The sequence below is a fragment of the Pongo pygmaeus genome, chromosome 12 (assembly GCF_028885625.2).
Source record: "Pongo pygmaeus isolate AG05252 chromosome 12, NHGRI_mPonPyg2-v2.0_pri, whole genome shotgun sequence".
Lineage (NCBI taxonomy): Eukaryota > Metazoa > Chordata > Mammalia > Primates > Hominidae > Pongo > Pongo pygmaeus.
In genome coordinates, this window is record NC_072385.2 from 53,773,810 (window position 1) to 53,798,909 (window position 25,100).

A 25,100-nucleotide genomic window follows, 5' to 3' on the forward strand; every position below is an offset into this window, starting at 1 on the left:
TGTATCATTGCATATTGCTATGAATTTTGTTCAACTCATAAAGTTGTGTGTATGTGTTTGATACAACTGGGGCCTTGGTTTGGTTCCCTCTCACAGTTCCAATTTGCTTTAAATGTTGAGTAAGAAGTTTATAGCTAATATTCCCTTATCTCTTCTTTCGTATTCATAAGTCCTTTAAGGGTCAACAGTCACATCAGTCCTATCATGAAGGTTTAATTCCAAGGGAAGAATTAGTTAGTATTGATAACACAGTCATGTATTGTAGGGAAGTAATATCATATGAAAAATCCCATCTTAAAATTCACATATTTAATTTTTTTTAAATCAGTATGGAATACTAAGACGAAATATAAGGCACATAGATAGGAGACTGGAAGGATGTTAAGACTACTTACAGTGCCAAATCTCTGTATGAAATTCAAGAAAAGTTTTAAGCATTCTACTGTATTATGTGAACAAATATGAATTAGCCACTTCACTGTCCTTAATTTGAGAAAATATTTTAATGCATTGCTTTTGGCTGCAACAGAAGGACCTTAGATAATTGGACTAAAAGGTATATGAAAAAGACTTTTTTTTTTTTTTTTTTGAGATGGAGTCTTGCTCTGTCGCCCAGGCTGGAGTGCAGTGGCATGATCTTGGCTCACTGCAACCTCTGCCTCCAGGGTTCAAGTGATTCTCCTGCCTCAGCCTCCTGAGTAGCTGAGTTTACAGGCATGCACCACCATGCCTGGCTAATTTTTGTATTTTTAGTAGAGATGGGGTTTTGCCATGTTAGCCAGGCTAATCTCGAACTCCTGACTTCAAGTGATCTTCTTGCCTTGGCCTCTCAAAGTGCTGGGATTACAGGCATGAGCTACCACACTCGGCCAAAAAGAATTTTTAATTATATTCTTAGATGTGCTATTATTTAGATAAGCTAAATTCAAGGGTAAAATATAAGTATATAAATTTTAATACATAAGGCTATATAAGTGTAATATTGTGCTAGCCCATGCCTAATTCACTTATATCCTTCTCATAAATTATACAGTATTGGTTTATGACTAGCATGAGCCTGAATATATAGCCATCAAACAGGAAAAATAGAAGCTACATTTACTCAGTTTGTTTTATACCAGATACTGTATTCTAATATCTTCTTTCATTTAATCTGTATGATAAGGATTAAACATACTTATATGTACTCTTAAGTGTAAACTCTAAGGCTAGGAAAAGGTCACTCACTTTTTAACTGATCTGGCAGAAGTACCTTTTAGACCAGATTGTTCTGACTCCAACGTATCTCCTAAGCCAGTCTTTCTCAAGCTATCTATGATGAAAGGCTACATTTTTATTATTCCAATATCTCACAGACAAATATTTTGTAAAACACAACATAATTAATAATTTTAAAAATTAAACATATACAATTATAAGTCCATATTTTATATTTAGGTTCAGCAGACAAAAAATTACTGTCAAATTCCTATAAAAATTTCAAGTGTTTATCCTCAATTTTGTTCTTACTGCAGACCATTAAAAATTCATGAATCAGCTCTAGGCCCCAGGGTACAATCTGAGTATGTGGCCAACATACTTCCTATCAGTATTAAGGGGGGCATGTCAATATTAGGTGCTTCTTACAGAAATTTTTATAGAACTAACAAGAGTCATGACTGAATGAAAAATATGCATGAATCTCATAAAATGTTCTCCAATTACATACAAAGATGTCCACATTCTAATCCCTGGAATTTGCAAATATGCTACCTTAAATGGCAAAAGGGAATTTACAGATGTGCTTAGGTTAAGGATGTCAAGATGGAGAGAGTATCCTGGAATATATGAGTGAGCCCAGTGTAATCACAAGGACCTTCATAAGAGAGAAGCAGTAGAGTTAAGATTCATCGAAGGAAATATAACAGTTTAAGCTGAAATCGGAGAGATTTGGAGCATTGTGCTGCTGGCTCTAAAATGGAAGAAGGTGACACAAACAAGGAATGCAGGTGGACTGCAGACACTGAAACAGGCAAGGAACTAGATGCTTCCCTAGAGCCACACTGGTCTTAGAACTTCTCACCCCCAGGACTATACAATAAATGTTTTATATTAAGCTAATACATTTGTGAAAACTTGTTATAGCAGCAATTGGAAACTAACACAGATTTTGGTACTTGGAAGTGGGGCACTGCTAGTAACAAATACCTAAAAATGTAGACAGTGGCTTTGGAATTGGTAAGGAGAAAAGGCTGGAAGAATTTTGAGAAGCATAATACAAAAATTCTAGATCTCCTTGAACAGACTGTTATTAAAAATAAAGATTTGGTTAAAGGCTCTGCTGGTGCAGACTCACCAGCAGAAGGAAGTGAGGAGCATGGTAGAGAAAACCTTTAACTTCTTGGTGAATATCTAAGTTGCCATAAATAGATGTTGGTAGAAATGTGGACATTAAAGGAGATGCTAGTGAGGCCTCAGAAGGAAATGAGAAACATGTTATTGGAAACCGGAGAAAAGAGAATCTTTGTTTCATAGTGGCAGAAAGCTCAGCTGGACTGATTCCTACAATTATGTGGAAGTCAGAATTACAAGTGACGAACTTACATATTTAGCTGAGGAGATTTCTAAGCAAAGTGTTGAAAGAGTGGCCTCGTTTCTTCTTGCTGTTTATAGTGAAATGTGAGAGGAAAAAGATGAATAAAGGGAATAACCATTAAGCCAAAAGAAACCAGGACTTGATGATTGGGAAAATTCTTAACCTATGAAGACTTCAAAAGGCTAAAATTAGGAGACGTGCTTTCAAGAAAGCATACTTGAAGAGAAAGCCAATTTTATGTCTGGATAACATTTTCCTAGTACCTTATAAGGATTAAAAGGTCCAAGTGAAAGGAGGGCTCTTTGAAGTGATTAGGCATGTAGTTCATGGATCCCCTCAGCCACTTCAACAGAGGCCAAAAACGGAGATGAAATTATTCAAGAAAGATCTGTAGAGGAGCCTGTTTTTCTAATGGAGTGAATCCTAGAGATGTACATAGGAAAATCACAATGTTCTTGAGAATCCTACAACAGTGGTAACACCATCAGCTTGGACGGATATAGTCAGAAAAGGGATGAAATGCACGAAGGCTGATGGACACTCAAAATTCTACAGGTAGGAGATGGCTGACAAGAATACCTGGTTGAAAATATGTGCAACCCTTCATGAAAATGAAGAAATAATTCTGGACTAGGCCCAGAGAGCAGACTCAAGTCACAGAGGATTATTCACAGGCCTTGAAATCTAATGGAATTTTCCCATGTAGATTTCTACATTTCTTGAGACTGGCAACTCCTTTTTCCTTCCACTTTATCCCTTTTTATGTAGGAATGTCTGTAACTGTTATCCTATGCCTGTCCCTCCATTGCATTTTGGGAACATATAATTTGTTTTGTAGTTTCACAGCTACACAGATGGAGAGGAACTCTGCTCAAGGACAGATTATAAAGAGATCCTCAGCCATATCTAATTTAAATAATTTGGATAATGAAATTTGGGACTTTTAAGCTGATGAAATTCAGATGATATTTTGAACTTGAGTTGATGCTATGATTGGTTGAGACTTTTGGAGACCTGAGAATGTGGTGAAATGTGTTTTGCATAAAGGAAGGATCTGAATCTTTGGGGAGCCAGAGGGCAAACTATGGCAGACTGAATAATGGTCCTCAAAGCAACTCCATCTTAATCCCTGGAAACTGTAAATATGTTACCTTAAATGGCAATAGAAGCCTTTTTGGATGTGATTGGGTTAAGGATCTTGAGATGGGAGGATTTTTCTGGAGTATTTGGGTGGACCGAACATAATCACAAGGGTCCTTATTGGAAGGAAGTAGGAAAGACAATTTCAGAGATGGGATGCAAGGACAGAAGCAAAGGTCAGAGTGCAAGAGAAATTTGAAGATGCTACATTGCTGGCTTTGAATATAGAGAAAGGGGTCAAAGAAGTGATGTGGTTTCTAGAAGATGGGAAAAGCAAGAAAATGGATTTTCTTCTAGAAATTCCAGAAGAAACGCAAGCCAACCAACACCTTGACTAGGATATTTGACCTCTAGAATAATAAATTTGTGCTGCTTCAAGCCACGAAGTAGATAGGAATTTGGTATAGCAGCCACAGGACAATACAAATGCCTCTAACTATTATAATTTGGTTAAAAAAAATTCACATCCCAGGAATCTCAGAGTTAAAATGGCAAAGAGTATGCTTAACAAGACGCTAAAAATTAACTTATAACACTTAAAAATCCTGATGATATTTTTCTGTTGACAGTTATCTTGTGGAAATGTGACAACTGTGACAACACAAAAATGGAACATCTCATCACTCCAACAGGATGAATTCTGCTTTGTAAACTGAAAGAAAAGTAATTCAATAAATATACATTGCTGTTGTATAGTCAACACAGTTTTTCCTAACGGTGCATTAGCATCTGAAAGTGCAGGAGGAATAGTTTATTTAGACTTTGAATCCATTACTGTAAATGAGGGCCCCCTTCACCAAGGACCCCTCTTCAATTATCTCATCACCTTAATTTCAAAAATCATACAAATAGTTTTTAAAAGCCACTTCAAATGTTATAGGGCAATGAGATTGCCCATAGTTCAGGCAGTAATATATATTCAGTAATCGGAATTATGGCATGATTTATTCTCTTTTAAGGATGTCTAAATTTTTTCAAGAGTCAGGATATAATCACAATAGAAACACATGTATAAAAAAGTGGTTTCAAAGCATCCCTTACCTGTGTAACAAGTGGCTCCAACAGCCTTTCCACTGTTAGCGTCCGGATTTCCAAACTTTTGGGGTCCCATTTCAGAATGATAGGTGAAGTTGCCGAAGTCATGCTCCCTATGGGAACACACGTTATCAGTTAGAAATAATTATCTTTGAAATAAATTGTAACTTTGGTGATTCAAAATGAGTAAATCACTGAAACTTAGAACATACTGGAAGATAGCCTCTCTGGTCCAACCTGGTCAAATTAGAGATGGGAAAACGAGACCAGTACACTGTGAGGTGGCAATGTTGGAATCAGATTAAAAACTGAGGCCTCCTCAGCATACTGGTGTACATTATGCCTGCTTTTGGGACCCAATAGCCACTGAAATATTTCATTTACTCAACAATGAGTATGCATACCTATCTGCTATATGCTGCGAAAGATTTTGGTCTTGCCGTCAAGTAGCTTAAGGTTTAAAGTTAGAGACAGCCAAATATGGGAACAATTAGGTCTCAGTGTGACACATGTTGTGATTAAGAAACACAGAGAGGACTATGGGAGAGGTGAGGAAGGGGCATCAATGTCAGTCTGGAGAGAACAACAAAGAATAGCAGGAAGCAAAGTAAATCCACCAATAATTACTAGATGTAGGAACCCCTTTATAACAAAAGGTTACTTTTTTCTTCACATCATAACTGACCCCTGAGAATACCATACTCCTTGGGGCAAGAGTTTCAGTCTCTTAAATAAGAAAGACACCTTCAAACTAAGTGCCAATGGTTCTGAAAAATTATCTGCCACTATTTACATGCTCTCTGATTACTCACTACGTTTACATTCTTGTCTCATAAAATCAGGGACTGATAAGGTTATTTATTTCAATCTAAAGCAATCCTCTCTTACCTAAGAACCACTGACATGCAGGTAGCAGTCTCCACATAACAAGCAAAAAATTACAGTTCTAGCCCCTCCCCCCTCCAAAAAAAATTATACATTCTATCAGGGGTTTGTTTCTTTCATCAAGAAATTGCTAAATACATTTTGACATCTAACCACTGGACAAGCAACCTCAGATTGTACAAACTGAAGCCGAAGGATTTGCCTTAATACCAACATAAATCAAAACGTCTATGGCTGTTCTTTTATTTTGAATCAATGTCCCCATTCAATTCCAACCTTATAAATCAATGTAGATGATTATTTCTACTAGAATTAACATGACAAAGAAGGCCTATCACAATAGGCACTAGTAGAAATGTGCCTCTTTACTGGCTCTCCTACAGCTAATGCTTTTGCAAATAGACCCAACCAATTTGCTTTAGAAAAAAAGTAGAGGCAAAGACACAGTGTGCTGGTATTTTAACTCTCTCCAAATGCCATGTTTTAAATAAACTAAGCATAGCAATCCAACCATACAGACCGATTTAGATTTGGGTTTCTTCATCACAACAATAGTTGGCACCGACATGCTGCCTGTCCTCCAAAAACCTAAAAACACTTTACACATTTTCCATTCACACTACCAACTGCCACGAAGCAGCTCTGTCATATACAGAATTCTGCCTCTGGGCAACACACCTTCTCATGCCATAGAAGGATAAAGATGCCAGATGCTTCCCGCAGACACTGGGATACCTTCATCCCTACTGAAGCCAGGCCTACCTAAGTGATCTTAGTCCAGTACTTATGATACCGCTATTGCAAATTTCTGGAGAAGTTCCCTGAGAACCTTTTTCAAACTCTGATGGAATCAAAAGTGGCATAATAATGATGATGAGCAAGGAAGTTCTGTAGGAAAGCTGGATACTCAGTCATGAAGTCATTGTAACATGACAGTGACAGGTACTGGGTAAGACTGCACAGAGAATTTCCATTATAACATGGGCATGCTGGTAGACATACACTGATAGATCGAAGAAGACACATAAAATTATAGCTGTTGCATTATGTAACTTTTAAAACATGACACAAAAATGCTGGGGAAATCACAACAGAGACATGAATCTAGCATGCATCAAGCAGAAGTGAAGGATACTCCTTAAACAAAGATCTCAAGCCAACTATGAGCCGAGAAGCAAGAGTTAGTTAGGGCCTTCAGTCCTGAAGGTCACAGAGCCCTTATAAATCTAAAAACAAAAGAATAACAGTTCCCAGACAAATCACTCAAATTAATTTATTCCTTTGAGGATCAACCTTTTCGTTCATTTCTTCTGACAAAGGTAAAATTCAGTGGCAAAGAAAAGGTTACAAGGTACTAATTTGTTGAAGTGGAAAAATAAGTCATAGAAACGTGAAATGCTGTTTTCCAGCCATGCTGTTTCTGATACAGTTGAGACTAAAACAAGGAATTCTGTCTCTGCCCCATAATCTTTTCACCATTTAGTTTACTAACCACATTAGCAATGAACAAAAGGAGTGGTGGTGGGGACTGCAAAATCCCCACCTCTAAACCCATGATGTTGATATGTAAGATTCCCTTTGAGTTGCCTGTAAGGGGCATTTTAGCTTCATATCAGCTATTGAGCACAAGGTAGAAGAAGGTAAGAAGCTCCCCTGCCTGTGATACCTCAGCTGGTATCATCTTTACAGTTTGCTGTTTCTAGAAAAAGTATTCCCATCCTGCACGTCCTGCTACTTTCAAAACATTGGATTGCTTTCTGCTGTCTGTATTAGACCTTGTAGCAGGAACATTTTCCTTAAAAAATCCCTTGGCCAGTTGGAATTATATGAAAACAGAAAAAAAAGATTCTATTCCAGGATAGTAATCATAACCATAGTCTTCTAGATTCACTCATTAATGATCTTTGCCTCCAGAGTCTCCTAGTATGAACAAATTAGGGCAGAGAAGGCAAAATGAGTCAAGCATCCTCTAGAGCAAAAAGGGAGGCAGTGGTAGTTAGAAAATAGGAATTGATGATTTGGTATGTGGCCCCTCTGACAAGCACACACAATAAGGTGACTCCTAACTGAGAATGTCATGCCACCTGTCCATTCAATATTTAAGAATTAGGAAGGACAGAGAAAATGCACAGGCGTTTGGGGTAGATTGGAGGATTTTTCAGTAAATAGTCATTTCCTCCCCATCCTCACATCCATAAGAAGAGAATATTTTCCTATTCCATTGCTATTGGGCTTTGGCTAAAGGAATGTTAAGAAATATGATGTGAGTAGACATTTGGAATGTGCTTACTTAGTTGGGCTTCTCCTATGTGCTACTGCCTTCTGCCATAAGAGTCACATATAACCTACTGGTCCAAAAAGAAAGAAAGACACATGGAGCACACCTGAATCTGAGCTGGAGCTGGAGCCAAGCACAGCTAAGTTAAGCCTAGTCAGCCAACTCCCAACCAAACCATCAACACATGATCAAGAAGTAAATGCCTGCTGTTGTATGTTGCATACCACTGAGATTTTGCCATTAACTATTAATCAGCAATAACTAACACAATGGTATCAAATAGACTTTGTTTAAATTGAAGCCCTGCCATTCAAGTATTTATCATATACTCTGGGCCAGGCATTGTTCTAGGTAGCACGGCTACATCAGTGGACAAAACCAGCAAAAATATCTGCTGTCTCAGCAGAGATCACATTCTGGAGGGAAAGACTGAAAATAAACAAATAAGGAAAGTATACTGAAAAAAAAACTTGAAGCCCTGCAATTTATTAGCTCTGTGGTATTGTCCAATTGCCTGCCCTTTCTGCGTCCTGGTTTCCTCAAATGAAAAATCAGGATAATAAGGATTTTATAGGCTTATTGTGAGGATTAAATAACTTAATGGACAGACAGCATGCTAACATTCCTGGAAATATTTGTTATTATTGTTATGTTGTCATTATTTTCCCAAATTTAAATTTCCTTTTTTGGCAATTCTTTATCTCTGAAGTAACAGGTAAACACTCATTAAAATAGAGATCCAGATTTACACTCCTCTATGTGGAACAACCAAATTGACACAAACGAGAAAACAAGAGAATGGATCAAGTGTGCAGTCTCATGAGTCCTTCATCTTTCTGAGGATAAAATGATATATAGTCTCAATTCCATCTGTGCAATTAATACAGTCTGTTTGCCCACAAAAGAAAATTTACATAAAGCAAATAAATTTCTTCTCACTGATTTGAATTCAAAGTAAAAAATCATATTTTACTTACCTTTGGTGGAGAGACTTAGAATACAGACTGGATACAGTCAAAGAGTGAAAAACAAGATTGTAAATAACAAAAGACAACAAGTTTGTCTTCATCCATACAGCACAATGTTACAAGCCTATGAGAAAGCTCCTAGAATTTGAATTTCTGAGGAGAGTTTCTTCGTGGAAAGTTTTAGCTGGGCACAGTGGCTCATGCCTGTATCTCAGCACTTTGGGAGGCCACAGTGAGTGGACTGCTTGAGCCCAGAAGTTTGAGACCAGCCTGGACAAGATAGTGAGACCCAATATCTACAAAAAATACAAAAATTAGGTGGGCATGGTGGCACAATATTGTAGTCCCAGCTACTGAGCAGGCTGAGGTGGGAGGATCACTTGATCCCAGGGAGGTTGAGGCTTCAGTGAGTCATGATTGTGCCTCTGCACTCCAGCCTGAGCAACAGAATGAGATCCTTTCTCAAAAAAAAAAAAAAAAAAAAAGACAGAAAGAAAAGTTTTAAATTGTGTTTCCATGTAAGGTACTAATATAGCCCACCTGGTAATCCTTTAGATAATTTCATAATCTTTCTGTCGTGGTAAGAAAGAGGCACAGACCAGGATGCTATCAGCTATTTGTCACTCATGATAGAAAATACAAAACCTGACAGAAAAGAAAAGGCAGAGTAAAATGGGCTCCTCTATGAAGCGGCCAAGGGTTAAGGGGCTTGTTTCCTTGGACAGTGTCCTGATAAGGAAAAACTGACTCGAGTTCCCATACCTCAAGGAATGCCTTCAAATGCCAGATATGTTAATGCAATGCATCGTTCACTGCAGAAATTCTCCTTTCAAACCTTCCTGGAAAATGTCTTTGGAACTCTCTGCCTCACCTTTCTAAGTTATCTCCATTCTTTCTACTGTTCTATAGCAGCACAATAGCCCAGGATGCTTTCCAGTTGCCAAGGGGACCACCCAAACCTGTTTTCTCTCCACGAAGCTCCAGCTTCAGATTCTTCCCATGAATTTTTTTCTTCACCAATACTGAGCACTACTGCCATCAAACTCCACAAAGCTTTATTATATGATAGGCCAGCTTTAGTTGATACAAAATTCAGAAGAAGCTAATGACTGATAATGCCTATCATTATCAGAGAGCTGTGGAGATAATTCACCTACCTCTGCACATATGATGTTGAGTCAGTTATATTACCTAAGCTTCAGTTTCATTGTTTGTAAAAAAGGATGGTGATAACATTATATTATTAAAAGATTTGTTCTGAAAATCGGTGGAATAATTGCACATGCAAAAGTGATGATTTTTCTTCTTTGCAATGTTGTCTACATGAGTATCATCTTAAACTTCAAGACACCAATTGGGGTAGGGATGCCACTGAAAATCTCACAGGACAAGATGTCTGAAAAAACAGATTTATTGAGAAAGGGAGAGAGATGAAATAAGGTGAATTTTCTAAATTTCTTTAGCATTTCAAGAATCAAGTCTGAAAACCTTGAATTGCTTTTTTCTCTGCCTTTTTTTGCATTTATTTCTTTAAATTTCTCCCCTATTTAGGGTAGTTGGCAGGTATTATTAGTACCGAGTCTCCTGTACATTAAATTGCTTTTTCCATGAGTAAAATAATACTGGCTAATGACCTTTTACTATTACCTCCCACTTATAAATGAGGGAACTACAGTATAAAACAGTTAAGAAAGTTGCTCATGGTCATAAAAGTTGAACCTTGGCTGGGTGCGATTGCTCATGTCTGTAATCCCAGTACTTTGGGAGGCTAAGGTGGGAAGATTGCTTGAGTCCAGAAGTTTGAGACTAGTCTGGGCAACAGTGAAGAAACCCCATCTCTACAAAAAAACAATACAAAAATTAGCTGGGCGTAGTGGCGCACACCTGTAGTCCTACCTACTCCAGAGGCTGAGGTGGGAAGATGGCCTGAGCCCGGGAGGCAGAGGCTGCAATGAGCCGAGATCATGCCATTGCACTCCAGTCTGGGTGTTAGAGTCAAACCTCATCTAAAAAAAAAAAAAAAAAAAAAAAACTTGAACCTAAATTGTCTTGACTTCAGAGTTTATGCTCAAAACCACCCTGGCGTACTGCTTCTAGAGAAGAATCCCAAGGCTTAGTTACACCCTGGAGCTTCTGAATCATGGGAGGAAATAGAGGTAAGGACACAAATAAAAAAATGAGGAGCCAGCCATTTCTGAAGAATGAGAGAGGAAGAGGCAAGAGAGAGATATAAAGGAATGTTAGACTAGATGTTAGACAGCAGGTGTTCTAATATATGTGTGGGGCTCATGGGCAATGTGGCTGCTTTTCCTGGTGAGATAGAGTAGGTCTGGAGGTCAGTTTCCCCAAGTTGCCATTGGTGAGAGTAGGATGCTGGCTGTAAAGCTGGGCCAGCTAGTGAGCAACACAGGGGCCTGGCAAAGTCAAGAGAAGGAACCTCTGAGGTGTAATGCAAAGTAGACAAAATTTTGGCCCAGTGACCTCAGCCCCCTTGTGTTATGCTTGTAAATATCTTACATTACATGACCAAGGGGATTTTACAGATATGATTAAGGTTACCAATCAGTGGCCTTTAAAAAACGGAAATTATCCCGAATTATCTGGGTAGAACCAGTGTAATCACATGAGCCCTTAAAAAGCTAATCTTTTGGCCGGGCACGGTGGCTCATGCCTGTAATCCCAGCACTTTGGGAGACTGAGGTAGAAGGATCACGAGGTCAGGAGTTCGAGACCAGCCTGGCCAACATGTTGAAACTCCATCTCTACTAAAGATACAAAAAAATTAGCCAGGTGTGGTGGTGGCCACCTGTAATCCCAGCTACTCGGGAGGCTGAGGCAGGAGAATTGTTTGAACCCGGTAGGCGGAGGTTGCAGTGAGCCAAGATTATGCCACTGCACTCCAGCCTGGGTGACAGGGCGAGACTCCATCTCAAAACAAAACAAAACAAAAAATCAGATCTTTCTCCTGGCTATCGGTGGAAGAGAACATGATAGAGATACAGCAGAAGAGGATGTAAGATGGGTAGGGCTAAGGGAAAAGGCAGAGGGATTTGAATTGAGAAAAACTTAACCTAGTTGCTAGAGGGGCCACATAAAAAGCATGGAAAAGAATGTGGGTGGCCTCTGGGAGCTGAGTGAGTTCTGGCTGAAAGTCAGCAAAGAAAAGGAGGTCTCAGTTCCACAACCATCTGGAACTGAATTCAGTCACCAGCCTAAATGAGGTGAGAAGTGGATTCTTCCCCAGAGCCTCCAGTAAGACACAGCCCCATCAATACCTTGATTTCAGCCTTGAGAGATCCAAAGAAGGAGACCCAGCCATGTCTGCCTGAACTTCTGACCTTCAAAAACTAAGTAGTAATACATTGGTAAGTTACCACATACTAAGTTTGTGGTAACTTTTTTACTGCAGCAATAGGAAACAAATACAAATAGTTTTCAGATTTGTGTGTCCATGACAATCACCTAGAGGCCATGCTAACACACAAATTCTGTGACCCACCCCAAGAGTTTCTGATTGATTAGGTCTAGGGTGGGTTGGAGAATTTTCATTTGTGACAAATTTCCAGAGGCTGCTGCTGCTGCTGGTTCAGGAATGACGCTTTAAGAACCACTGTTGTAATCAGGAACCATCACCACACATGCCAGTAGGGGAGCAGTTATCAGGAAGATATGGGATATCTCTGCTCAGACCAGATGACCAGTAAGAACAATACCTCTTTATTTGGGGACCATAAAACTAAGTCTTCCAAATATGTTATCTGAACTATGACAGTCGTTCTAATTTTCTGTTAAGTTTTTTTTGAGATGGAGCCTTGCTCTGTTGCCAGGCTGGAGTGAAGTGGCACGATCTAGGCTCACTGCAACCCCTGCCTCCCCAGTTCAAGCGATTCTCCTGCCTCAGCCTCCCGAGTAGCTGGGACTACAGGCGTGCACCACCACACCCAGCTAATTTGTGTATTTTTAGTAGAGGCAGGGTTTCACTGTGTTGGCCAGGATGGTCTCGATCTCTTGATCTTGTGATCTGCCCACCTTGGCCTCCCAAAGTGCTGGGATTACAGGCATAGCCACCGTGCCTGGCCTGTTAATTTTTTTTTTAAAATACCTCTAGGATGTGGATACCCTATTGTAAGAGGGGCTATTTTCTGGCGCTGAAGAGAGTATCTGTGTGTATGTATCACAGATAGGAGCAGAAGTTGAGGGAAAAAAAAAACAGGAGAAATCTTTTGTATTATTATCTACATAGCCCTAGAGAGTAAAAGGCATCCTGGCTCCCACCAGAATATACTCTGCCATGACAACACCATGTCCAAATGGAGGTGGGAGGAAGATGGCATTTGTCACTCTTCCTGGTGCTACCATGTGTATGAAAATTGCCTGGTCTGGTGGCCAAACTATGGGAAAGCCCTGCTTCTTATCTTCCTCCATTAAGTCTGCTCAATCTAAGCTCATTTCCCCTAACTTTGACTATAACGAGGTAGTGTATCACCCATCACTATTCTTTACACAGTAACCATTCAAAGCCCTGGCTCAGTGAACCGAGAGGTGACCCAAGATGCAAGCTGCTGCTGTAATTATAGGATCTGTCACCCCTTTTAATCAAAATTGCAGTGATATGCAATAGTCTAAGTAGTTTTTGCTATTTGCAGTGAAGGCAGGGTGGGGTGCGGGTATCTCCGCTATTGCTAAAGTGTAGTTTAGTACTTTCCTCAAATATTACAATATTTGCAAGACTTCTATTCTTGGTAAACCCATACCTTTCAACAAAACACTCAAAGAAGTGCTGCTGAACAAAAATATCATTGTAATAATTTGAAAATATTACTGTAATAATACTCAATGTCAAAGCATAAATGCATATTAAAGAATGCCTTAATAAACTTATCAAACTATTATACCCTTTTCAGAATCTCCTTTTTCTTCTACCCAAATAAACAAAATGTTACCACAAATATACATACAAAGAAAGCTCCAAAGCCTCAAGTCTTTCAAGGTGGTAAGTTGAGACTAATAATATATGGCCTAGAGTTTGCTGATTAAAAAGAAATAACCATGTCCATATCTCACTGAAATGGGTTTTTATACTTACAATAGCACACTCATAAAATTTAATACTATGTGCCAATTTTATAGAAATTTGCCACTCCTGGAGTATGCTAATAGAAAGCCAGTAATCTGAAATTGAAAATAAAATTTAGTATCTGTCAAATTCATTTCCTTGCTTTTCACTGTATTCATAGTCTTATCATTTTAATTCATTTTGGAAACATATACAGACTCAGTCTACTCCTAAATTATGGGTTGTTTTCCACTTGAGTGTGAACCTATGTGATATCCAGGTAAGTAGTGCTTACTCTGTGTGCCATGTGAGGTGTCCAGTGTCCCATCAAGGACCCAAATTGTCTAAATGAAATTTCTTGACCAAAGGTTAACATTGTTCAACTTGCTTATTATCCTTCAGCAACACCGCAATTCAGATTTGGACAGTAGATTCCAACAACTGAAAATCAGAACTGTTAGTATTCCAGGTAACATATCTTGAGGAATTATCTTTACAGTCCAAAAGTAACTTTAAATTATTTAATAGGAACATAGCTTCTTTGGCAATTAATTTATTCTTTGTTCTTCTGCCTATAAATTAGAATTTCATGTCCAATAACTATATATCTCAAATCTTCACCAGAATCTCATCACTTCATATTTACATTATAGCAAACTAGCCACCAAACTGCCTTCCTTTAGTCTCACTGTAAAATTTAGCCCAAACTAATTATCCTAAACATTGCTTTTCTAGAAAACCAAAACAACTGCTTAATTCTCTTTTCCAACAAGCCCCAACTCCTCTTTGTAACCAGGCAGATATTCCACTTTCTGACCCTGCTCTATTGGATCTTATTTCTTTAACAAAAGTCTTCTACTCCAATCAGGGTATAACATTACAACACATGGTTCATGCCTCTTCCTAAAGTTTCTACCTGGGACACCTTCCTTCTCATCCTCCAATATCCAAATACTGACATCCCCAACCTGCACCTTCATAATCCCTGAATCAAGACTGTATTTACAGTCAGTAACAGAAGATCTTAACATTTTTCTTAACTGGCTCATTAAGAAACTGACATTAGTTTGACATAACCCACCAGGTTATAAACTCATTAAGACATAAATTCAGTTTTTCATTTATTTTCTCTCATCTGCAGCATATAGTAGAGAGTTAGGCCCTTCATATATGTTGTTGATTAAATGTGAACATATGAAATATCCAAATATTTATTTGTACTTTTCAAGTATCAATTCTTTATCTTTTCAATTGTGGGTCTATTTCCTAGAGAATAATAGCTTTTAAAATATCTTTCAGACATATTTTTAGACATATTCTTTGTTCAGTACTTCCCCAGACCCTGAAAACACATGACATCTTGGCATTATTTAGAGAACATAATTTATATTTCAGGTTTACTTTTATTTATGTATTTTAGAAAAATGTATAGTACATATTAGAACAGGATACTAGCTTATTTAACATGTGTTAAATTGTACCCCATTTTTGTTCAGGAAAAAGTAACTTTGAGACTAGTGATATTTGATTCAGTTCTGATTTCCACATGAGTAACTTTGTGCAAAGTATAGTTCAAGCTCTACAGGTTAGCCCACAATGCCTCCTAGGAAGTCTTCCTTCTCACTGACTCAAATTCCATTTTGTCTTCAAGACCCTCTCAGGGTCTCCCTGAGACCTCTTTACGAAGTCTACCTGTTTACACAAGCCCTAGTGACTTTTCTTTTCTCTGAATTCCACTGGTATTTAGAATGACTTTAAGTCAATTCTAATTCAAATACATGATTTGAATACAAGTTGCCTGTATTGTTATCTATTTGATTTACCTAAGTTTTTTGCCTTCTAATGCATTCAGGAACAGAGACTCTTCACTTTCACAATGATTAGCAGTGCTGGGCATTACTCAAAATGCTATGAGTACTCATGGGCTTGATTCTTTGCCAAGTTCAAGTTTCTCTCTCTCTCCACACACACACACACACACACACACACACGCACACAGTTATAGTTAAAATGTAATACAAATGTTCTGATGCAGGAAGGAGATTTTTTACTGAATGCACCACTTTAGCTGCTACAGACCTGGAAAAAAAATAAGTAAGTGTTCTCCTTCAGAATGCCTTCGATATTCTCTTTTTAAAATGTAGCTTTTATTTTGTTACTAGAGTCATTTGAGTTATACTAAAACTAATCCTTTTGAACCCAATCCAAATTTCCTACAATAATTACCACAATATAATTTGAATCCCATTCAACAAGGCATTGAAAACCCTCAAATCATAACTAAGTCATAAAACAGTTAATTTTTAAAGTAATTTTCATATGAAGATATCTTTACTTAAAAGTTAGACAACCAATATTAAACGAAAAAAACTTTTAATGAGGACTTATGTCCAGAATGCATTAGAAACTCAAATTTAATTACAGTGTTTTTAAATAATTTATATAAATAAATTTTACTTTTAATGCAAGAGTCTAATGCTTCTCAATTATTTCTTTGAAAGCCTTTGATAATCTAGCCAAAAAGTGCAATCCCATAATGCATTATTAAATAAAAGTTTTCTGTCTCTTCCTTCATTCAGTTATCCATCCATCATTCATTCAGTGCCTATATACTAACTACCCACTGTGTGCAAGCTCCATTTAGCTGATGTGGGAAACATTAAAGTGAATTAGACATGCTTAATATTGATTAGAGAGATGAGCTTTGTTCTGACTCATCAGATTGTAAAAGCAGGAACCATTCACCAAGAGGGGAGCCCTCACAGAGTGAGCTCTGCTGGGGATGGGCATCTCTGGGACCATTAAATCATTTCACTTCAACTTGGCATTTAGATCAGGCAGTAGGCAGGTAACCAATGGCAGCTCCGAATTTTGAATGTCTGGATGGAGCCATATTAAGTAGTTTGTGCAACAGAGTAATGGGAAAATAATCAATGATCTTTTGAATTGCTGCCAGAAAAAATGCAGGAAACAAATTAACCAAGGCTATGAAAAGGCATCCAAGTAACTCTAGGAGGGAGAGTCAAGGAGACAAAGTAATCATGATATAAAGAAAGAAATGCAGATATTTAAGAGCTATTTTCAACAGTTAAGTGGTTATAAAAATACTTAATTAGTACCTAAGGACTTGCATTTTTAAAGCAAGCTCTAGTGAATTATTATATTTTATTTTAAAAGTCGAAGTTAAATCCACACATGTGCTGGTGAGTTAAAAAGGAATTAAGTAGCAGAAACTCATAGGGAAATTATTTAAGCCTAATAGACCTGCCTCATGCAATTTCCTATGTCATAGACTGGCTGATTCACTGGATCTAAAGTAAACAGGTACTGCTTTGCATCCAGTGGCAGCTACAGTAAATGGGAAATAATTCTCCTGCATTGTGTTAGCCTTGCCCCTTTCAATTGAATTATGAGTCTTGAAAGGTCATAACACGTTACAGCAATTATATTTGCCTAGAAGTCTTTCACAGTGAGGACTGACATTTCAGCACAAGTTGTGTTCAGCATATATACTCCTTAGTAAATCATCTTATTAAGCTTTTCATACAGAAAATCATATGTAAAAAAGAGAAACAATAACCTAGCTTTCCTTCTGGTCATCTGTGGGATTTAATTTTGTATTTATGAGCCAAAAATACCTCAGGTAATATGCTTCTGTAAATATAAAAAAAATGAATCTACCATGGTTTTAGGAAATGCAAATGAGGCCTGTTAATTTTGTACATCTCAAGATAGTATAATCCTTTCCATTAATTTCATGATATTTACATTTCAAAACAACAACGATTCCACTGAACACTACAGGTCATTGGCCAAAGTTTATTATGATTATCAATAGTTTCATGTTGCTATCATCAAGTCCTGGTATGCTGGAGTGAATGGGAGTCCTTGGTCAATCACTGAGAGTGAGAACATCTGTATCAGACAGTCATGGAGGAAGGCACTAACACATGCTGAGCACGCTATCTCAGTAGTTACTGTTCAGGCACTTGACCTATGTTACCTTATGCTATCTTCACACTGCTGTCAGGTCAATAGTGATGGTATCCCAATTTTACCCATAAGAGAACTAAAGCTTGCTTTTCCAAGGTTAATGGAATTCAACCAGTTTGTTCCAAATCTGTTTTTTTCCAAGATACAATTCAACTTCCTGAAATGTGTTCAATATGTTATTTCATGGGTGGTAAGTCTTGTGGGGCAGAACAGGCTAAGAAAATACACAGCTTCAAGAAACTTCACAGAAATATGTGGATAATAAATCCTTAATGTATTGTTTAAGGTAACTGAGTGTTTAGGGACCATTTTTGACCTTTCAGTTTGTCAGAGATGACTAGACCTTTCTAGCATGCATCTCTCGATACCACTCTGAAGATGAAAGTGAACAGATAATGGATCTAATCCAATATGGAAGGTCTTTGTTTCCCGAAAGTTCAAAAAACCATCAAATAGCTCAATACATGTGGGCATCAGCCATAATCATTCTAAGGTGACCAGAATCACCTCAGGTGACACATCTACAAATGTATGAAACCATCTGTTTCTACCCTTAACTCCTTCCCAATTGCCTTATTAGAAGATGGGGCTTGGTTCTTCTTTCCTGCATCCCATCCCTTCCTGCCTCCTGACTGAGGCCTCACTCCATCAATTGTACTCTCTTCTGTATCCTCAATTTCACCCCTTTTCTGGCTCTTTCCAGGCAGTGGAAAGTATTGCCCAATTAAAAAAGTAAAATACAAAATAAAAAATATATATATCCTTCACCATCCTACTCCTCACTTGACATTCTATACTTCCCTTCTCCTTCACAGCCTAGCTTCTTGAAAGGGTAGTCTATAATGCCTGTTCCACTTCCTCACTACCTACTCATTCCCCATCCCACAACAATCTGGCTTCTGCCCTCGCCATTCCACTGAAATTAGCCTTGCAAAATTACAAATGATCTTCTAGTTACTTAATTCAATGGACATCATGTGATTTCCCAGCTTATATACTAAAATTAGAAAGATGTGGAGAAGATTATCATGGTCTCGGGGAAGAATGACAAGCAAATTTATGCAGCATCCAATATTTTTATAGTATGAACTCATTTTGTTATATATAGACATATATCTGGATATAGAGAATATATTTGCATATAGAAAAAGTCTGGAAAGATATGCATCAAAATTTTAACAGTAGTTATGCTGGGTGGTGGGATTTAGGGTGATTCTTAAATTATTCAAAATTATATATATTTTTCACCTTATACATTTATATATATTCTAGTTACATAATGATCACACATTCCTTATCTAAATAAAAATCAATAAGTAAATCATTTCAAAATACCCAGGGTCCTCTTTTAAAATCTTATTTGATTACATAGAAATATTTGGCAATGTTGTTGTTTCTTTTGTTTCAAGAATAGAATACTACTCCTGGTCTTCTTGTACCCTCTCAACATCTTATTCTTAGTCGTCTTTGTACCCTCTTCTTCTAGACCCGATGCCCTTCATGTTTCTGCTTTGGACTCCATCGCTGTGTCTCATCTCTGTCTGCTCTAGTGCCCGTGTGGTCTCATTCATGTCAGTGTCTTACTTTATGCTGAAAACTCTCATATCTATTTCTTTTCTTTTTTTTTCTTTCTTTCTTTCTTTTTTTTTTTTTTTTTTGAGATGGAGTCTCGCTCTGTCGCCCAGGCTGGAGTGCAGTGGCGCAATCTCGGCTCACTGCAAGCTCCGCCTCCCAGGTCCACGCCATTCTCCTGCCTCAGCCTCCTGAGTAGCTGGGACTACAGGTGCCCGCCACCACGCCTGGCTAATTTTTTTTTTTTGTATTTTTAGTAGAGATGGGGTTTCACCGTGTTAGCCAGGACGGTCTAGATCTCCTGACCTCGTGATCCGCCTGCCTCAGCCTCCCAAAGTGCTGGGATTACAGGCGTGAGCCACCGCACCCGGCCCCCGACATCTATTTCTTTAGTTCAGCGCTCTTTCCTGGGTTCCAGCCTGCTATATACAATGAGTTACTAGGTTTCCAAGCACTTCAAAATGAACAGGCTTAAAAGTGAACGCATCTTTCCACAACATTGGTCCAACTCCTATGGTCATATGTCAATGAATAGAACTATTATGTATTGGCCGGGCATGGTGGCTCATGCCTGTAATCCCAGCACTTGGGGAGGCCGAGGCAAGCGGATCACCTGAGGTCTGTAGCTTGAGACCAGCTTGGCCAACATGTTGAAAACCCGTCTCTACTAAAAATACAAAAATTACCCGGGCGTGGTGGCAGGCGCCTGTAATCCCAGCTACTTGGGAGGGTGAGGCAGGAAAATTGCTTGAGCCTGGGAGGCAGAGGTTGCAATGAGCCGAGATCACACCACTACACTCCAGTCTGGGCGACAAGAGTGAAACTCCATCTCAAAAAAAAAAAAATAGAAGAACTATCATGTATCAAGCCCTGTCAGAAATGCAGTAGTCATTTTTTTTTTTTCTTTTTACCGTGACGGAGTCTAGCTCTGCCACCCAGGCTGGAGTGCAGTGGCGCGATCTCGGCTCACTGCAAGCTCCGCCTCCTGGGTTCACGCCATTTTCCTTCCTCAGCCTCCCGACTAGCTGGGACCACAGGGGCCCACCACCGCGCCCGGCTAATTTTTTGTATTTTTCAGTAGAGACGGGGTTTCACCGTGTTAGCCAGGATGGTCTCGAATTCCTTTCCTTTCTCTTACCTCCTACAATAAAAAGTTCAAGTCTAATAAATTCTATCAGCACCTGATTGACAACCATCTCTTCTTTCTCTCTCCACCACCGCTGCCTTAATCAAGGCTCTTGGCATTTCTTTATTAGATTATTGAAAGAGCCTCTTGGCTGGTCATGTTGCCTTCAATCTTACCTCCTCTAATCCCTTCTTTATCCAACAACCATAATGGTTTTTGCAAATATGAATGACATCATGTCACTGTCCCATCGAATAGCCTCTGACGACTCCCACTGCCTAAGAATAAAGTTCTAAATATATTAACTCTTCCCCAGTAAAGTCCCATTACTCAGTATTTGCCAATTGTGCATCTTAAGTCTTTGTGAGACCTAGTGAACTGCTAGCTGTTACCCAGACATCCCATATTCTCCCATTCCTCTAAGACGTTTCTTGTGTCATTCCTTCTAAGCCTTTTCTCGTGTCATTCCTTGCATAGGCCAGCTTCATCCCTGTTTTCCTTACTTGACTTACTTTGGTTATGTTTTGAGACTCAACTCAGGCATCACTTCTTGACCTGTTCAGTGTCACCCTCGATCTTAAGAGGACACAATGCTTCCCTCGATTGTGCCATAAATCTCACTCTATTTTAATTGTTCGGCTCATTCTCTTTCACACTAGAATACTTAGATCCTTGGGGATGGAACAGTGAATTCGATATGTTTGAATAAACACATAAGTAAATGACTGGCATTAAAGGAGCAGCCCCTTCCAAATTGAACGAATTATATGAGGGAGATGCAAAACAAGGTCTCCTGAACAAACCTATCCACAAAATAGTACAGTATCATTCTCAAAAAGTCACTACAATAAATAGAGCTGCATCTACAGGTATTTGTTCAACCCCAGTACTGACAGCTTAAAGAGCTCAACATTCAGGAATAACTCCAGGAAAAAAATCAGAACTTGAGTCAGAGCCATCCCTACTGATAAGCATAAGGTCTCTTGCAGCCATTTTGCTGCAGGAATACCATGATGTAATTCGGAGAACACAGCACAACAAAGTGGGAAAACCAGCTTCTAGTTATATCTGTACTCTCAGCCACCAAAATTATTCTCTTGACAAATCACCTGCTTCCTCTGAAATTGTAGGGCAGCAACTTTACGAGCTTAAAAGAATCCATGGGTCTTCTGTATTCCCTTTAGCACTAAAATGATTATATCATTTCAGTGAAAATGCTTTTCAGCAAATTATTTTCAACTCTTATAAATCAACTTCTATACTAACTATGTATGATTAGCTGGGGCTTATTTGAGAGGTTCCTTAAGGACTGCTAAGTGATGTTTGTTAAGCAAGTTCAAACACTCTTTCATATACTGGTTTTACTGACCTCGCAGAAGGTGAGCATAGGCTCTGCAATGGTTCTTCAATAATAGAGACAGATGACCTGTCATCAGTGGGTAGAATGCTGGTCTACACTCCTCTTTCTCTTCTGACCAAAGATAGGTGGAATGAAATGCTTCCTTTGACTAGTTGGGAAACAGAGGGAAACAAATGGACTCAAATACCATCTAAGACAGAATTATATTTGAGTGTAATTTAGTTAACATGGAAAACAATGCATCTCACAGACATCTTTCTTCACTCACCTCTCAAAGCCCCCTGCTCTTTCTTACCCATGTAATCACAGCTCATTCAAATATTGGTCATCTACAGGTATGGGTTAAGGCTGAATCTGTCTCTCCAGGCTAAGGAGGAGAATCATAATTATCCTATGTAAAACATGTGGGATATTTTCCTTTTTCCATTTTTTAACTCAAGTTTGGAGATGCAGCCAAACAAGATGTGATAGCAACTCAGCTGGGGACTTCTGGGAAAGGTTTTCCTGGACTATATGGACATGTCCTTCTCCCCTGTGTGCTGTTGTAACTAGGCATGACACTGTTGCATCTATCTGTGACTATGAGGGGAGATAATGACAACAACTGTGAATAACAGAGTAGAAGGATGGAAAGCGCTTATGTCTCTTATGACAATCATATATTAAATTAACCAAGACTGAAACAACCCTAACTTTAGAAACAGCAAATATGATTTCATATTATTTGCAGCCCCAAACCCTCCTAACTAACATAATACTACTAATTGTTTTTCAAATAGCATTCTTTGTGTTCAGATTGATGGACTTGTGGTACTTTTGAAGAGACTGGCAAACTACAGCCCCCAGTGAAAATCTGCCCAGCACTTGCTTTTGTAAATATAGTCTGTATTGGAACACAGCTACTCTTTTTCATGCCATCTATACTCTAGTTGCTTTTTCACCACAATAGCCGAGTTGAGTAATTGAGACAGAGACTGTATGGCCCACACATATGAAATATTTATTATCCACCTCTACAGAAAAATTTTGCTGGTTCCTATTCTGTATCAGTGGATTTCAGGTAGGGGCTGTATTACTCACGTAATATTTTCCAGGGGCCATTTTGGATGTCCCAATCATTGTGAAGTAATTAAAAGGCCAGCATTGTTTAATGGAGTGCAATGTTAAAGTCCCACATAACAACGGATATTCTCACTCAAAATACCAATAGTGATCCTACTGAGAAATACTACTTATAATCAATATAATAACCCATAACATAACTTGGGCCTTGGGCCACATGAATTGTTCTTTACGTTATACCTACTACCATGGAAACTGTAGGTCTGGTAGCTTTATTAGCATAGGTAAATGGCAATCTAGAAGCATCGCACTATAAAAACATTATTGATCCTCATTAGCTATTTGTCGATAAACAGAAGAAATATATTTATTGTTACTTCAGAGGATTTTTTTTCATTAAAATTTTCCGGTTAGGGGTTTATTTAGACAAACTGAATATACCAAGTTCTGTTCTAAAATACAAGTTGTTTATGCACACAATTTTTATCAAGGAATATTTTATTTTATACTCCTGAATTTTAAGTGCTTTTCACTTTCAATTTTACACAGTGGTTATAATTTCTCTGGAGTTCTTTTTATGTTAAGCAATATTTAAAAATAATGATAATTATTTTAATTTCTGCTTTAATAAAAAGACCTTAAAATATTTTATTGGAATGAACTAAATTAGCCTCACTATGGAATTTGGATTTGAAAGAAAGACAAAAGATATGCATCTAAAACCACTGCGACCATTTCACAATCAGGAAATATATACCCTTAAATATATAGTCTGCTAAAATATATGAAAATTACAGGGATTTAAAAATATGTGAATTGCCTTCATAGAACAATTTAAGGAATATAAAACAAATCTATCCTCAATGGAATAAACCATAAGTCCAAAAAGTCATAATTCACCTAGAACTGTTATTTTTATACAGAGCTTGCAATACTAATAACCACGAAAGCCAGGGCGAGGCATGCTTCAGTAAGACAATGGGGTGAAGAAGCAAGTGGTTTGGTCCTTTAGAAAATAATCAAATGGCCCTTCAGCTTTTCAGATTTTAACTATGTACTTTTTTCTGCTTTAGAAAGTACACACGGTGATAAGAGGAAGGCATTGGGTGCTCTAAACTTCGTGTTGCAAATATTATTCCAGTTTCTTCAATCCTTTTTTGTATACTGAGAGTTAGCATTTCTTGTACATGTATAGAACAAAACCACCTAAAATTCTCCTAAACATTCAAGAAAGACATGCCCCCAACTCCTCCGTCTAAAACGTGTATGTCACATATAAATATGACAATGAGTATGTAACAATCCCCTGGCTATTCAGCAAACAATAAATACTAAGGTACTGCTATCTGGGAGACACGTAGCGGTTTGTTGACACTGGGCAGTGTCAAAGTTCTTTCAGCGTGGGCCCCAAGTATGAATGATCCTCACATATGAAATGAGTGTAAAATATTCCTCAGTTGGGTATACAGACAGCACTGATTCTAGAGAGCAAATCTCTGGCAGAGAGATTACATACAGGACTGCACACCCAAGTAGACAACTATTTGATTCAACAGACAGATAAAAGCAAAATCAGGAGTTACCACATAAGGCATTCAACATTATGAGCACAGCACACAGAGGAAAGGAAAGCCTCCAAAATGACTGTGCTTAGAGAAAATGCTGAGCAAATACACTTGAGAAACTCTAGAACCTGATAAAATAAATGCAACAGAAAAAAAAATCTGGCAGGGAGCACATAAAACAGGATCCTGTGATCAATGAGAAAAGAACTCAGGAAGATAGACTTCACAATGAAGGGTTTCAACCAGCTTTCAGTGAAGAAGTGGAAATTGTTATCTAAATATACTGTAGACTTTTCATCCTTTATCTATGTATGCATACAATAAAATGTACATTATTCTCAGTTTAGAGCACAAACTCAGCCATTTCCAAAAAACGTCTATGTTGGTTGCAGAAATAATTTGTAGGCCCACCCATATAGCATTGTTTAATGTGTGTGTCTGGAATTGACGGCTCCTACGTCACCATCGCAATCAAGGTTCTAATG

General features: G+C 38.2%; 1 protein-coding gene and 1 non-coding gene across 13 annotated transcripts in view; one reads left to right on the forward strand and one right to left on the reverse strand.

Annotated features, from left to right (window-relative positions):
* The window catches only part of CTNNA2 (catenin alpha 2), a 1,147,855-nt gene that overhangs the window by 995,029 nt on the left and 127,726 nt on the right, over positions 1-25,100 (reverse strand). For 6 of the 12 annotated variants that reach the window (XM_054474847.1, XM_054474848.1, XM_054474846.1 and 3 more), the window contains exon 2: positions 4,757-4,863. In XM_054474847.1, coding sequence (XP_054330822.1) covers positions 4,757-4,858 — 102 coding nt within the window. In that variant the 5' untranslated portion in view covers positions 4,859-4,863. Of the gene's footprint in view, positions 1-4,756; positions 4,864-21,997; positions 22,137-25,100 lie in introns of those variants that run through there. The other 6 variants (XM_054474853.2, XM_054474844.2, XM_054474845.2 and 3 more) reach the window with 5 other exon arrangements.
* LOC129030945 (U6 spliceosomal RNA) lies at positions 18,908-19,009 on the forward strand. Its single transcript, XR_008500837.1, has one exon. It is a non-coding gene; the product is annotated as a U6 spliceosomal RNA (small nuclear RNA).